We start from the raw sequence: 16,472 nt of genomic DNA, 5'->3' as shown, positions 1-16,472 counted from the left end.
ACGCTGGTTAAAACAACGCTTAGTATTTTACACTGTTAAATCATTTGATGTAACTGTATGTGTATGAGACATTGAGAAGAGGTAGGTTTGTAGTCGGGACTGGATGGGTTCCTATCAGTGGCTGAGTTTATGTGTGTACTGTGTGTGTGTGTGTGTGTGTGTGTGTGTGTGTGTGTGTGTGTGTACATGAAGTTCTACGGAAAGGCTAAGACGCAAGTGAAGTAATCAGTTAAACACAAGCTCCACTCATGACCGTCCGTGAACGATATTGTTAAAATGTCAAAGACCGTTTGGGTCGAACTGAACAAGTTCAGATCGTTTCCGACACCCGTTGTATTATGAACTGGAGCTTCTCCCTTGGAGCTTTTGGTGTCGACTGCCCAGGGTCAAGTGCAGTAGAGTTCACGCTTTGTGCAACAAATCATTTGGACACAATTGAGAGTAAGCCTAGATGGGGACACTGCTGCTTGTAAATGCTGTCCTTGTGTTTATATCTTCTAAGTGATTGTCAGTTGTGTGATGTGTATTGTGTTGGTTATTTTTTTAATCTTTGGTATCTTAAGAATTGATTGGTTGATTGATTGATTGACTGATGTTATTCAAGTTAGGTTGTGATAGAAAGCCCTACATTGTACTTCCAGATTCCCAAGTCCCACTATCTCTAAACTAACCTGCCAGTACATGTTATAAAAACATCCACTGCAGCAAAAGCACATTCTCTAAGACCTCTCCGAGCCCCAACTGAGGGCCTTGTTCTGGGGGGGGGGGGGGTCACATGTGTGTCAGGCAGTGGTGTAGTCTAGTTTTTTCTAGTGGGTATACTGTGACTTTGCCCTCCCAGTCAGAGCGACACCTGTCCCGTAGCGACACCCCATAAGCACCACCACACTCACTTATGCATACAGTATGCATCTACACCGGTGTTTGCTGCCTTGGGGGGGGGGGGGGGGGGGGGGGGGTGGCGGCATGGACTGTACTTGTACATCAAGCTGCCTCACGCTACAGAAACAGGAGATAGGCTCCTGCCCCCTAAGGGCCGTTAGGCTCGAGAACCATCGGTTCTCAAGGCTACTTATGTGGTCTTGACTACGTACATGTCCACTTTCTCACCTGGTTCTTGCTCTCTCTCTCTGGTGTGCAGAGAGAGCACCATCCTGCTCTCTCTCATTCTCTCCCTCTCTATCCTCCTCTCTCCCTCTTTTGCTGTCAACCAAAAGGCAAATATAACAACCAGAGTATTTATAATTTAATAAGAGGTATACATTGAATTCATATCAAATCATAACATCATTCTATGAATATTGGGTTGCTGTGGGCAATGCAGTCAGATACTGTCTTTACTTACTCTCTCACCTGTAAGAAAATCGTATGTCCAACTACAAAAAACAGACATTTCCAATGAGTGAGGGTTTGTTCCAATGCTTCAATCCACTGTCCATGTACAGTAAATATACCATTATGGTATTACCATAAAGACCAATTCTAGCAGAATAAGAAAGATTGTATATCTACTTTAAGTCAAATAATAAAGTGCCTCCAGTTAGCTCTTTAGCTGGCATGTGTGCAGCAGACTAGCTCATCTCATCACCTCTGAGCTAGCTAGCTAGTTCTTTGACACTATTATTCACACCATGAAACTATAATCAGACACTTTCTAATCACAATAATAACGACTAATTTGAACCAACTTTCTCTGTCAGAACACAGTAATTATATTTGCTAATGTTTCAACTTGCTTACTTTCTTCTGCAGAGCTTTCACCCTGCAAAAAAGTCTCTCGCGTCGCACGCGCACGCGCACACAAAACATTCTCCAGCTCCGAAGCTGTGTGTGGAGGTCTGGCCCGCCCACCCCAAGGCAATTGTAGGGGAAATACTGAGACTAGCATTCTGAACGACTGGTTATGCGATAACAAACATGTCAAAAAGTTCGAAGTAAGTGCTTCGTAACACAGACGGGGTGAATTTTATGAATAAAAGTGTGAAAGTTCTGTCACAAAACGCCGTTACGTATCCTCGCGCATTTTCTAGTGGGTATACGCAAATCCTTGGCCGTTCCTAGTGGGTATACGGCGTAGTCCTGCGTATCACGTAGACTACACCACTGGTGTCAGGTCACGGTAGCACCTGCACACTTTGAACATAAGTTGAAGGGCGTTGGACCTAATTACAGGCCAGCAGCCGACACGCTTTAGAAGCTCAGGACCTCCCAGCAGAAGTCCAGAGGTGCTTGAGCCCCTGTGTGTGTACCTCTATAACCTGAGGAATGGGGATTCAGTCCTCTTTATTGGTTATTTATTTATTTTTGAATCGCTGTCAGTGAGTATCACAGTCAGGACTGCAGTCAGGGCTACTCTCTGACTGGGAACAGCGAGGCACAAAGACTTCCGACTCCCTATATATTTACCTCTATGTGAGACGATTTGGGCCTAATTGGCCTGTTTAAGTTGTCTCTCGACGTTATCTGAATATGCCAAACTCTTGGTTTGAGGCTGACAGGAGAGGATGTGTATACCAGGTCTGGCCACTAGAGGGCCAACGCCTCCACACCACAGGGAGAGTAGTGGTCGTTATCACAGACTTTCTGATGAGCTGTGCTTGCTATATTCTGGAAATCTCAATTACCAGGTGAAATATAGGCACATAAATGAAGATTCAACCAACTAAATAACTGTGACCTTAAAAACCAACTGGATCAATGATCAACTGCCACACATTAAAAACAACAAAAGTACAGATTTAAGTGTCAAAATAGTGCACCATCCCTTTAATAGCAGGTGTAAACAGGCTCATATTGCTACATGTGTCTAATTACTGCAACGCCATGATGATGTACAAACTCTGTGGGCACTATATTGGCTATATATTACAGTATACATGGATATAAGACATTTAGCCCCAGGCAGAACTGATACGGTGTATGAACATTGGTCTAGAAGACAGGCTATTTATTGGCTGTGGCTGATGCGTAATTGAAATAGGGTGCAACCATTGGACCAATGGCAAAGTTGAGGCAAAGTTGGATGGAATCACTGTCAATAGACTGAGTACAGCAAGGCTCCAAATAAAAAAATACAACCATCGATAAACAATTATAAACATATTAATTATACAAAAAAATACAAAACGTACTTAATTAACATAACGACATCAACGGAGACCTGAACCAGCTCCCAGGCACTTGTGATGCACAACACAGAACACACACAGTATTTACATGGCTAAGTGCTATCATCTAGCTTTGTAGAAATAAAGAGAATAAACATAGAATAACAAGTTATTAGAAACACAGACCTTCATTAGTCAAGCTACTGAATTAGGCTCAGTAAACTAGTGGTGTACTACAGAGTACATATAGGCATGGGGCTCCAGACACGGACCCCATTCACACCTGCCTTAACATGCATCCTGCCATTATGTACGAATGGATAATAATAATAATAATAATAATAATAATAATCGGATATGGCCGTTTAGCTTTTTAACACCTAGCATTAAAGGCACAATCTGGGATTTGTGCTATTCAATTCATGATCTAATGCTCCTAATAAGCTTAGTACAGTCTTACCCACTGATGGTCTTCATAACCTTCCATGACACACTCATCTGTATGAACCAAGCTTTGATCCAAGCAGACGACACTAAACAAGCTGCACCCTGAGAAATGAAACAATAAAATATACCAAAACAAACACCTTGGTGCTGAACATTTAGCCCATGGGTTAGTACTGCTGACAACACACTGGACGCCCCTTAGCGGCCGGGGGTTCAAACCCTGCCACCTACTACTACTAGTCCACCTCTGTTTACCTCAGACACATCTCACTCTGACTCAATAAAGGAAACACGTCTATCTATCCTCCTTTTAGAGAAACCAGGATTTGAGAGTTTCACGTCCTGAAGAATGATTCATCATTCAAATGAACTGAATGATTTATTTTATGTACAGTTACTGACTCAAGTATGCTTGTTTTGAATATGAAGTGTATTAGTTGAATATGAGTTGCTAGTTTTTTTTTTCATGCGGCACTTCTTGACCTCAGCATACACAGGAGATAAGAGATGTTTCAGATATGAGATGTTTCAGATATGAGATGTTTCAGATATGACATGTTTCAGATAAGAGATGTTTTACACAGATTCAGTCTGTGGTGACATGGAGATGTTCAATATTGTTCTTCTGGATTAACCAGCATGTTAGTCCTGTAGGAGTGGTATTCAAAGTGGTCAGAGTGTGTGTGTGTGTGTGTGTGTGTGTGTGTGTGTGTGTGTGTGTGTGTGTGTGTGAGTGTGTGTGTGTGTGTGTGTGTCTCTGTGTGTGTGTGTGTGTGTGTGTGTGTGTGTGTGTGTGTGTGAGAAAGAGTTCTGAATTGTATGTGTGTGTGTCTCTGTGTGTGTGTGTGTATGTGTGTGTGTCTCTGTCTGTGTGTGTGTGTGTGTGTATGTGTGTGTGAATGAGTTCTGAATTGTGTGTGTGTGTGTGTGTGTGTGTGTGTGTGTGTGTGGTGTATGTATGTGTGTGTGTGTGTGTGTGTGTGAGAAAGAGTTCTGAATTCCTTGTGGTTTGTAATGTAGGTCAGAGCAGAGGACCAGGGTGTGAGTGTTGTGTTCCAGATGGAGCTGAGCAGATAGAGACTGGAGTCATGTTGCGTTAATGACCTGCGCTATAGTCATGTTGCGTTAATGACCTGCGCTATAGACCTCCAAGTCACCAGGTCCAGACAGTCTGCTCTGGTGCTGGTCCAGGGGTCAGACATCCAGACCAGCCACAGTTCATATAATAGGGTTTAAGAAAACAAGATATTTAAATAAACATAGTGAAGCAATGTTTTTTTAAGATTTAAGTGTGGAAATGTAAAAATTACGGGTGTTTTGACTTGTGAAGACATCTGAGGCAGAGTTAGGGTTTAGTTTTAATGTAGTGTTTAAAGAGGAACACAAACCTCTTTACCGGTCATAAAACGCTCTAAAACTGAAATGTAGGCACAGTTTACACAGGAAGAGAATGAGGGTGTGATTGACATCAAGTCACAACCCCCCTTAAAAAAAAGATATCTGACTTTAGCCATGCATCAACAGCTGTTTGTTTTTCAGCAACCAACTTAAGCTATTAATCTAACTCTGAACATGAGAATGTAACCCTCCCTGCCCTGAAACCATCAAACTGGAATAAACAATCAAATCCTTTGGCTACCTTGTCCGTGTCCATCCCAGCTTCCCAGACTAGCCTCGTTGGGGAGCGTGTCTATGTTCCCACAGCCCGATGGTCCCACACGTCTAAGTAATCTAACTATATAACAGAGAAAAGGATGCGTGTGTCTGCCTGTCTGAAGCCTCTTCTCTCCTCATTGGGTTGACCAATCCATCTACCCTAACCCCTAACCCCTAACCCCTAACCCTAACCCTAACCCCTAACCCTAACCCTCGGAATCGTGATCAAAATTTGAGGGGTCCCTTCCTAGCTCCATGCTGCACCTCTCCACCAAATCTCGTGAAATCTGTATTGTGCATTTGTTTTTTTAAACAGTCACAATAGCGCCACCTATGAAAAAATATTAGAACTGTGGGACCATGGGGTTGTGGGAACATCGGGATGACCCCCCCTCGTTCCCCAGCATAGCCTAGCTGCTAACTACAGGAGCTGCACACAAATTAACTTGTCTCCCTTATTGGGGCATTACAGGAAGAATCTGAATTAAATGGCAGGACAACTTAATGCTGGATGGCGGTGTTGTCTGTGCAATAGATCAGTTAGATTTGTCACACTTTGTTGTGAATGATATGATGGGGTCACTTGGCTGGCCTGGGGTGTTTATAGTATGAAACCTCCCCACAAGGAGCTTCTCAGACTGGCAGACGTCACCTCAGGCTTCTGGTTCATCAGGGCGAGTCAAGGTGACTGGACGTGTGAGTCTGAACCCAGCTGGGTTTCAGCCCTTTGGCTAAAGAAAGATGCAGGGTGGAATTATTTCAGCCACACAACCTCTGGACCTCTGGACTACTCCCATTTTGGCCAGAGTTGTTCTTCAGCCTTGTCCTCACGTAGGCTGTTGTGGTTCTTTATCTCCATGGCCTCTGGCTGGGGTGTGAAGGACACTTTCATGACCTACATCCAGTACTGGCAGGCAGAAGCCTCCAGTCATCTAGCAAATAAACTATGGCATATTCTTACTCTTTTGAACTGAAATGAAGCTATTGAAGATGCAGTGGGTATAGCTACGGTCCTGAGTGGTCTACCTGACACCTGGAACACCTGTTCATGCACCATGTTTGCAGAATGAGGAAGGTAAATTAGTGTTGGCCTTTTATATACTGTACTGTAGATACATCTAACCCTATCCCTAACCCTAACACTAACACTAACCCTAACCCTAAACCTATCCCTAACCCTAAACCTAACCCGTGGCCTGTTATATTCTGTCTTGTAGATACACACAGGGTTCCTATCCCTTCGGTGTCGGTGACTTAACTTAAATCAAGAACATTGAGTCCAATTAGTATGCATAGCGCTATATATATATATATATATATATATATATATATATATATATATATAGCGCTATGCATACTAACATACATGCATACTATGCATACATACTTAACTTAAATCAAGAACATTGAGTCCAATTAGTATGCATAGCGCTATATATATATATATATATATATATATATATATATATATAGCGCTATGCATACTAATTGGACTCAATGTTCTTGATTTAAGTTAAGTCACCGACACCGAAGGGATAGGAACCCTGTGTGTGTATATATATATATAATAACATGAACATGAATGATATAACAGAGGGTAACCCAGGAAACTGTTGGGTTCACTGTATGCTGTAAACAGACCAGAACTTGTGAAAATGGGACCCGAATTCAAGGTCGAATCAGTTTGTATGGAACAGGGACTTAAAGAAAGAGTAGAGTCTCGAGTGTTAATAATAAGAGCACACAATGCAAAAAAAATAAATTAATACAAATGCAAATACAGTTCCTCAAAAGCAGCACAAACCAGTACTGAGAGAACACCTTGGATACTGTCGGACAGAAGATGTGAAAAGGATGAATTCAGTCGAGAGCGTAACACAAAGAATACAGAAGTACAATCTGGACGCTCTGAGGAGATCAGTGCAACGACGGTGACTAAGATTATGGCATTATGAGTTTGTGTAGCTCGATGCGTAGAGTTGGTCTGAGAAGAGGGTTGAAACATGTCATGGCTACAGAGATGTAGAGTTTAAGTTAGGTGTTGGTTGGATGGTGGACTGATACCAGCGAATTTACCACCAGCCTGTGGGAATCGTCAAATTGTTTGCCCTTCGTTTAGGGATCCGACAGTTTGCTATCGGTGTAATCGCTCAGATTATGTTGTTGTGTTGTTTTTCTGTAATCACCATCTTTGATCAGATGTTTTCATTCATAAATTGCATAGTTTGTTAAGATTGTCACACGTCGTGGATGTATCATGTCGTTGGCTTTTGGGAGTTTAGGGAGAAAGGTTTGGCTAATGATTTTTTGCAGCGAGACGGTCTTAGCATTGTGGCGTTGTTGTTGTTGTGGGTCAACGAGCGGCTGTCCTGTCACACGGCAGATGTGGCGGCGGTCCCGGCGGGGTCGAGGGTCAGGCTCCGGGCGATGTCGTCGCGGTTCATCTGCCGCAGCGCCGTGCAGAGCGTGTCCACGCTGGCGCAGTCCCGGCTCGCCCAATCGGAGAGCAGCGCGCGGACGGGGTGCTCGTCCCGCCGGAAGGTGGCGATGCGCTCCTGCTCGTATCCCAGCAGCCCCGCCAGGCTGCACCAATCACTGTCCTGCGTGTAGCCGGGCCCCTCCTCCTCCCCCCCGCCGCCCCGCGACAGCAGCTTCTCAACCTCCTCCCGCGTGTGAAGAGGAAGCAGCAGACAGACAGGCTCCTCGTCCACCGTCACCACTGAGGGGAAGGAGAAACATGTTACATGACATCCATCCTAAAACACATAACAGTATTTGTTGTTTTCATGTCATTGAGGACCTCCCACTTAACATCAAGACCTCCCCCGATCTAGAGACTTTCAAGACTCAAAAAAGACTTCAAGGCTTAAAACGCACTACTGCCGTGAACTAGGCTACTGATATGTTCCTGATTTGTTATAGTACGAATGTCTGTCTCTAAATGTCTGTCTCTAAATGTCTGTCTCTAAATGTCTGTCTCTAAATGTCTGTCTCTAAATGTCTGTCTCTAAATGCCTGTCTCTAAATGTCTGTCTCTAAATGTCTGTCTCTAAATGTCTGTCTCTAAATGTCTGTCTCTAAATGTCTGTCTCTAAATGTCTGTCTCTAAATGTCTGTCTCTAAATGTCTGTCTCTAAATGCCTGTCTCTAAATGTCTGTCTCTAAATGTCTGTCTCTAAATGTCTGTCTCTAAATGTCTGTCTCTAAATGTCTGTCTCTAAATGTCTGTCTCTAAATGCCTGTCTCTAAATGTCTGTCTCTAAATGCCTGTCTCTAAATGTCTGTCTCTAAATGTCTGTCTCTAAATGTCTGTCTCTAAATGTCTGTCTCTAAATGTCTGTCTCTAAATGACTGTCTCTAAATGTCTGTCTCTAAATGTCTGTCTCTAAATGCCTGTCTCTAAATGTCTGTCTCTAAATGTCTGTCTCTAAATGTCTGTCTCTAAATGTCTGTCTCTAAATGTCTGTCTCTAAATGTCTGTCTCTAAATGTCTGTCTCTAAATGTCTGTCTCTAAATGCCTGTCTCTAAATGTTTGTCTCTAAATGCCTGTCTCTAAATGACTGTCTCTAAATGTCTGTCTCTAAATGACTGTCTCTAAATGTCTGTCTCTAAATGTCTGTCTCTAAATGTCTGTCTCTAAATGCCTGTCTCTAAATGTCTGTCTCTAAATGCCTGTCTCTAAATGTCTGTCTCTAAATGTCTGTCTCTAAATGTCTGTCTCTAAATGTCTGTCTCTAAATGCCTGTCTCTAAATGTCTGTCTCTAAATGTCTGTCTCTAAATGTCTGTCTCTAAATGTCTGTCTCCAAATGTCTGTCTCTAAATGTCTGTCTCTAAATGATGTCTCTAAATGTCTGTCTCTAAATGTCTGTCTCTAAATGTCTGTCTCTAAATGCCTGTCTCTAAATGTCTGTCTCTAAATGCCTGTCTCTAAATGTCTGTCTCTAAATGTCTGTCTCTAAATGTCTGTCTCTAAATGTCTGTCTCTAAATGCCTGTCTCTAAATGTCTGTCTCTAAATGTCTGTCTCTAAATGTCTGTCTCTAAATGTCTGTCTCTAAATGCCTGTCTCTAAATGTCTGTCTCTAAATGTCTGTCTCTAAATGCCTGTCTCTAAATGTCTGTCTCTAAATGTCTGTCTCTAAATGTCTGTCTCTAAATGTCTGTCTCTAAATGCCTGTCTCTAAATGTCTGTCTCTAAATGTCTGTCTCTAAATGTCTGTCTCTAAATGCCTGTCTCTAAATGTCTGTCTCTAAATGTCTGTCTCTAAATGTCTGTCTCTAAATGTCTGTCTCTAAATGTCTGTCTCTAAATGCCTGTCTCTAAATGACTGTCTCTAAATGTCTGTCTCTAAATGTCTGTCTCTAAATGTCTGTCTCTAAATGTCTGTCTCTAAATGCCTGTCTCTAAATGTCTGTCTCTAAATGTCTGTCTCTAAATGTCTGTCTCTAAATGTCTGTCTCTAAATGTCTGTCTCTAAATGTCTGTCTCTAAATGCCTGTCTCTAAATGTCTGTCTCTAAATGCCTGTCTCTAAATGCCTGTCTCTAAATGTCTGTCTCTAAATGTCTGTCTCTAAATGCCTGTCTCTAAATGTCTGTCTCTAAATGACTGTCTCTAAATGTCTGTCTCTAAATGTTTGTCTCTAAATGTCTGTCTCTAAATGTCTGTCTCTAAATGTCTGTCTCTAAATGCCTGTCTCTAAATGTCTGTCTCTAAATGTCTGTCTCTAAATGTCTGTCTCTAAATGTCTGTCTCTAAATGCCTGTCTCTAAATGTCTGTCTCTAAATGTCTGTCTCTAAATGTCTGTCTCTAAATGTCTGTCTCTAAATGCCTGTCTCTAAATGACTGTCTCTAAATGTCTGTCTCTAAATGTCTGTCTCTAAATGTCTGTCTCTAAATGTCTGTCTCTAAATGTCTGTCTCTAAATGTCTGTCTCTAAATGTTTGTCTCTAAATGTCTGTCTCTCAATGCCTGTCTCTAAATGCCTGTCTCTAAATGTCTGTCTCTAAATGTCTGTCTCTAAATGTCTGTCTCTAAATGTCTGTCTCTAAATGTCTGTCTCTAAATGACTGTCTCTAAATGTCTGTCTCTAAATGTCTGTCTCTAAATGTCTGTCTCTAAATGCCTGTCTCTAAATGTCTGTCTCTAAATGTCTGTCTCTAAATGTCTGTCTCTAAATGTCTGTCTCTAAATGTCTGTCTCTAAATGTCTGTCTCTAAATGTCTGTCTCTAAATGACTGTCTCTAAATGTCTGTCTCTAAATGTCTGTCTCTAAATGTCTGTCTCTAAATGTCTGTCTCTAAATGTTTGTCTCTAAATGTCTGTCTCTAAATGTCTGTCTCTAAATGTCTGTCTCTAAATGTTTGTCTCTAAATATCTGTCTCTAAATGAAGGAGAGAGAGACAGGTTACACACTGACAGGAAGGAGAGACAGGTTACACACTGACATCATCTTTACATCCATCCTAAAACACATACAGTATTTATTTTTTCCGTTTGGGGCAGTCCCACTCGTATTGTTCTTTTTATTGACAGAGACAGTATAGATTATGACAGGAAGGATGGGTGAGAGAGAGAGGAGGGATGACAAGCAGGATGTGTCCACGGACGGAATTGATCCCAACCCTAACCCTGCGGTTACGTGGTCGACGCTTAACCCACTACGCCACCTAAGCACCCCGGTATTTGTTGTTTTCATGTCGTTGAATAGTGTAGTGCATTTATTAATTTACGTAGTGTAGTGTAGTGTAGTTATTTATTAAATAACGTTTGTACTTCTTCTCACTGCTTTTCAGATAGGTGAAACTAAGTTAACTGTGCAATCATTTCTTTTGCTTGATGCTTTTTAATTCTATTAGTTTCGTTTTTTTTTGTTTTCCATTATATTCATTATTGTTGCTGTTTTGCACATATTTGAAATAAACATCTCAATCAATCAATCAATCAATGTAATTGAGGTTATGATCATTGCAATCTTTAAAATTTGATTAGACAGAGGCCACAGAGGTAACCCCCACACAGAACCTCACACAGACACTATCAATTAGACTAATGAGTGCTCTTTTCCTGACTGGAAATGTACCCGTACATAGTTAGCCACAGTGCTCATCAGTTTTATTGTTCCTGTCATAAGCCTCTAACGACCACATCATCATAATCATTATTAGCTGCCAGTTAAGGAAATGTGCTCGGAAACTGTTACAGAACATTCTGGAAACTGGTTTGTCAGGACGAACTGCCAGGATGACATGAGGCTTCCAGGTAAGAGCTCTTCAGCTGTCAGAGTTGTTGTTGTTGTGGTGGAAACAGTCGTATAGAGGGTCTCAGGTCAGTAGAAACAGTAGTATAGAGGGTCTCAGGTCAGTAGAAACAGTAGTATAGAGGGTCTCAGGTCAGTAGAAACAGTAGTATAGAGGGTCTCAGGTCAGTAGAAACAGTAGTATAGAGGGTCTCAGGTCAGTGTTTAAAGTAGACTTGACGAGGCCGGCAGACGCCCTCCCCAGGGGGAGTTCCTCCCTCGTCCCCTCAAGGCTTAATGTGAGGCTTCTAGAACAAGCCGACTGTCCGTCAAAACGTAACGTTGTGGTGGTGTTTGTTTTGTTGATTGGGATCATGCCCCTAACTAACGTCCCATGCAAGCAGCCATCATACACCTCTAAGGAGTGCTAATAATATATAATAATAATATATATATATACACTGTATATATCTGGCGATAATATAATAATTAACCCAGATGTGCTTTTTCTAACACATACACGTTGTATGTTGGATACGCCACTATTCGTGTGTGTGTATGTGTGTGTATGTGTGTATGTGTGTTTGTATGTGTATGTGTATGTGTCGTCTGTGTCTGTGTCGGTGTAGGTGTGTGTGTGCGTATATATATATATATAGTTAGTACATAGTTAGCCACAGTGCTCATCAGTTTTATTGTTCCTGTCATAAGCCTCTAACGACCACATCATCATAATCATTATTAGCTGCCAGTTAAGGAAATGTGCTCGGAAACTGTTACAGAACATTCTGGAAACTGGTTTGTCAGGACGAACTGGCAGGAGAACACGAGGCTTCCAGGTAAGAGCTCTTCAGCTGTCAGAGTTGTTGTTGTTGTGGTGGAAACAGTCGTATAGAGGGTCTCAGGTCAGTAGAAACAGTAGTATACAGTAGAGGGTCTCAGGTCAGTAGAAACAGTAGTATATAACAGTAGTATATATATATATATATATATATATATGTGTGTGTGTGTGTGTGTGTGTGTGTGTGTGTATGTGTGTGTGTGTGTGTGTGTGTGTGTGTGTGTGTGTACCTGTCTGTGCCTGTGTGTGTGTGTGTACCTGTCTGTGCCTGTGTGTGTGTGTGTGTGTGCGTGTGTGTGTGTGTGTGTACCTGTCTGTGCCTGTGTGTGTGTGTGTGTGTGTGTGTGTGTACCTGTCTGTGCCTGTGTGTGTGTGTGTGTGTGTGTGTGTGTATGTGTGTGTGTGTGTGTGTGTGCCTGTGTGTGTGTGTGTGTGTGTGTGTGTGTGTGTGTACCTGTCTGTGCCTGGGTCAGCCCCCCCCCTTGCTGCTCCTGCAGACTCTGGCTGTCCACTGAGATTCCGCTGTCGCTGTGCAGCTTCTCGCCCTCCGGGGACGGGGTCTGGTTCTGGCTGGCCGTGCAGTTCTGGGCCCCCTGCTTGTTCTGCTTACAGCTGTTCCACCTGGGGGGTCAAAGGTCGTCTTCAGTAAATTTAATGAATGGATGATTAAATGATATACACTATATAGCACCATGGCAACAAACACTAATGTGGGACAAGTAACGTTTATTTTTTTTCGTGTTCTGAAGCTAGGTCCACCTGAGAACCATCACTACGGTTACGGAAAGGACAGGAATATTCATTGTCTGTCATTTTAAACATAGCTAGTAATTCCTGTTGCGATGGCACATCTATCTCTCGCACCGGTACCAAAACAGCTACCGTGTGTAAAACCTGTGCATGTCTAATCCTCGATGGTTTGAATCCCTCAGCGAGATCATGTGTAGAGCAAACCAAAACTGTTAAGTCTTTGGAGCCCTTTGGCAGTTGATTCGGAAAAGCTTCATGATTAATCCATACTTCAACAGAACTGGACCGAATTTCCAAGAATCTGTTTTTCATTGTGCAGAAGTGGGTCGATGTCACAGCGTTCAGGGGCTAGCCGCTAGCTGAATATTTGATAGCCTCCCTTCTGCTCCCTGTGATGCAGCCGGAGCGCTAGCTCAACACTGAGTGAACTGTGGTTCAAGTTCATTCAACTGTGCTCTTATCTGTATTGTATTTAAACCCTTCGGGGTGAACGTGTGTCAAGTCTACGCTAGCGTTGCAGTGTTATCAACAGGTATCAGAGGGATGTATGTGTGGCAGTTTAAAAGGCCGAACAATGCGGTACAAAGAACGTATCCAATTCAAAGTACTCATCCTCACATACAAAGCCCTCCATAGCCTGGCCCCCCCTTACCTGACTGACCTTCTTCTCCCCCACCGCCCCCTACCCTTACCCTCCCATCCTCATCCATTGTTCCCCTCACTGTCCCACCCTCAAAACTCAAAGGCTTGGGAGACCGTGCCTTCTCACGAGCTGCTCCCCGCCTCTGGAACTCTCTCCCTCAGCCACTCAGAGACTCACCCTCACTCTCCACTTTTAAATCACACCTCAAAACGTACCTGTTCTCCCACGCATACAACCTCTCCCACCCCTAACCATCTAATGAATTATTATTATTTATTATTAACTATCTACTACATAGACGATGTTTCCACATGGACGACTTAAGCCAATAGCCAGGGAAAGTGGCAGATGACCCCATGAAATATGAAAAGGCCAAACTTTTTTTTACTCATATGAATGTCGTGTTGAAAACCTCACCTCAGTTTCTCACAGCTTCATCACAATTATTAACCACTTTCTAACGACGTGAGCTAACGCAATGTCCTTATTACTGTGTACTGAGGTCAGTTTAACTTCTACACAACCATCTCCTTTCATAAGTCATCATATTTCCCATTCTAATTCCAGCCCCTAAGTGACTAAGAGTCTAACATCTCTATTTAAACACCACGCTCTCATCTTCCTCTTCCTCACCTCTTAAAGATGATGAAGGCCACCAGGCCCACCACCACCGTGGCCAGGATGGAGCAGTAGATGGGGATGAGGTTCTCGTTCAGCCCCTGATAGATCAGCTTTGGGGAGTCGGGGGGGGAGGGGGTGGTGGTGGAGGCGGTGGGGGTGGTGGAGGTGGAGGTGGAGTTGGCGGTGGTGGTAGTGGCAGTGGTGGTAGTGGTGGTGGTGGAGGCGCTCTCCATGGGGGCTTCTGGGAAGACATCGTCGTCGGTGAAGGAGGGCAGGGATGATCCCGGGGAGGGGGAGGGGGAGGCGTAGGGGAAGTGTCGGGTTCCTGCAGGAGATGAACAGCAGAGAGAGAAGAGGAGGAAATATGGAACATTTATTTGTGAAGCTGGAAGATGTGAGACAACGTGGCAGCATGAAAACGGCAGTTTTCCCTCTCATAATTTCTGATACTTTACTGAATATTTCTTAAAACAATTTGGCACGTCCATTCAAGTGGTGACAGGGACTAGACCAATTTTCTGAAAGACACGTTGAACCGTCTTTAAGAGATTGTGTGTAAATACATACGATATACCTAATTCATGAAATCATGTGAAATGTGGCATCAATTCTGAAAGATTTAGGCTAGAGAGAGGGGGTGCTCTGATGGTCAATCAATTTCCTGTCTTTTTGGCTTTTGAAAAATAAATAATAGGACAAAAAAGTAATGGGACAGTGAAGCATTTTGTCTTTTTTGGGCTCTATAATCTAAACATTTGGATTTGGATTTAAAGTTGAGAGACTCTCACCTTTTATTTGAGTACTGTATTTTGGTACATATTGGTTTCGCCATTTAGAAATGACAACACTTTTTTTTTCTTTTTTAAGTTATTTTTTCCATATTTTTCTTTGTATTGTGATAGTAGAGTTTTGACAGGAAGGATGGGTGAGAGAGAGAGAGAGAGAGAGAGGAGGGATGACATGCAGGACATGTCCGCGGCCGGAATCAAACCGGGAACCCTGCGGTTACGTGGTCGACACTTAGTGACCCCAAACAACTGTCCCACAGATCAGAAACACCCTCCAGGGGGTGGGGGTGAATGTGTAAGAGTCTACCATCCACAGAATACACCACCAGCCAACTACAGAGGAACATATATTACTGCTGATGGATGCTTTGACTGGGTTGCTTGATGTTTTCCCCAATCTTGACTCAAGTATCCAGATCAGAACAAATTGCTAAGTCGTCCCATACTGTTGACCCAAAACATACTTTAGCAATTAGCAATGTTTTTCAAAAACTGAAAGGTTCCAGATTTAAATCCAATTGAACATGCATTTCATTTCCTGATGTAATGCGTGTGCATGCATGCACAATAAAGGAGAATGACAGTATAGAACACGCTAACTGATTAATCTCTCATTAGCGTGTTCTATACTTACTTACTTACAATACTGTGGTATTCCCCTTTATTGCGCATAACATGTTTGATGGATTGAAGTATTACAATGTCTTTAGCTGTGTAGTTTCAATGTCTGGTCTGAATGTCATATGAATAACTGCCATAGAATGTTGAATTCAAAAACGGTCGATCAGTTGATCTGTTATGGGACATTAGGTAGAAACAGACAATCTGTTCATGTCTTTGCCTTGACGCATCGAACAAAACTAGAAGGTTTCTGCCCGAAGGTTTGAGTTGGGTTGGTATCCAGGCCACCGTATGCTAGTCTGGTCTGTCTGGAGGCAGATATAGAAACAGCCCAGGGGACGGTCTTGGGTGGTCTGAGAGGTGGGCAGGCCCCTAGGGTGTGAGCCTACAAGGCTTCAATATGGCTACACTAGCCCCCTCGGCATGACAGACTGGCCCCCCTCCGGCTAACCTCCCTCCTTACCCCCCTCACTCTCCCCACTTTCCTCCTCTCTCTCACTGTATCCATCACTCATCGACTGCATTTTATGGAGTAGCTCGAAAACCCAGAAGAGGATGGGCCTCCATAACCGCACACCCCCCCTCCCCCCCACACATACACGCACACACACACACACACACACACACACACACACACACACCACATACTCACTCTCTCCATCCCGCATCACTTGGTCATTTCCAACAACCACCAGGGAGTCATTAGCACAGTAAGAGCCCAGCGTCCATCCACTCCTCTCTCTCTCTCTCTCTCTCT

The 16,472-nt window shown here is 43.1% G+C and overlaps 1 protein-coding gene across 1 annotated transcript in view; it reads right to left on the bottom strand.

Annotated features, from left to right (window-relative positions):
* Nucleotides 1-6,937: 6,937 nt before the first annotated feature.
* The window catches only part of ngfrb (nerve growth factor receptor b), a 39,095-nt gene continuing 29,560 nt past the window's right edge, over nt 6,938-16,472 (bottom strand). The window contains exons 5-7 of the mRNA XM_080541658.1: nt 14,319-14,631; nt 12,747-12,913; nt 6,938-7,929 (exon numbers count right to left, since the gene is read on the bottom strand). Coding sequence (XP_080397784.1) covers nt 7,583-7,929; nt 12,747-12,913; nt 14,319-14,631 — 827 coding nt within the window. The 3' untranslated portion in view covers nt 6,938-7,582. The remainder of the gene's footprint in view (nt 7,930-12,746; nt 12,914-14,318; nt 14,632-16,472) is intronic.

This window comes from Nansenia antarctica (genome assembly GCF_963989245.1).
Source record: "Nansenia antarctica genome assembly, chromosome: 11".
Taxonomy (NCBI): Eukaryota; Metazoa; Chordata; class Actinopteri; order Argentiniformes; family Microstomatidae; genus Nansenia; species Nansenia antarctica.
The sequence above is the reverse complement of the archived record's forward strand: the minus strand, read 5'-3'. Positions and strand labels throughout refer to the sequence as shown.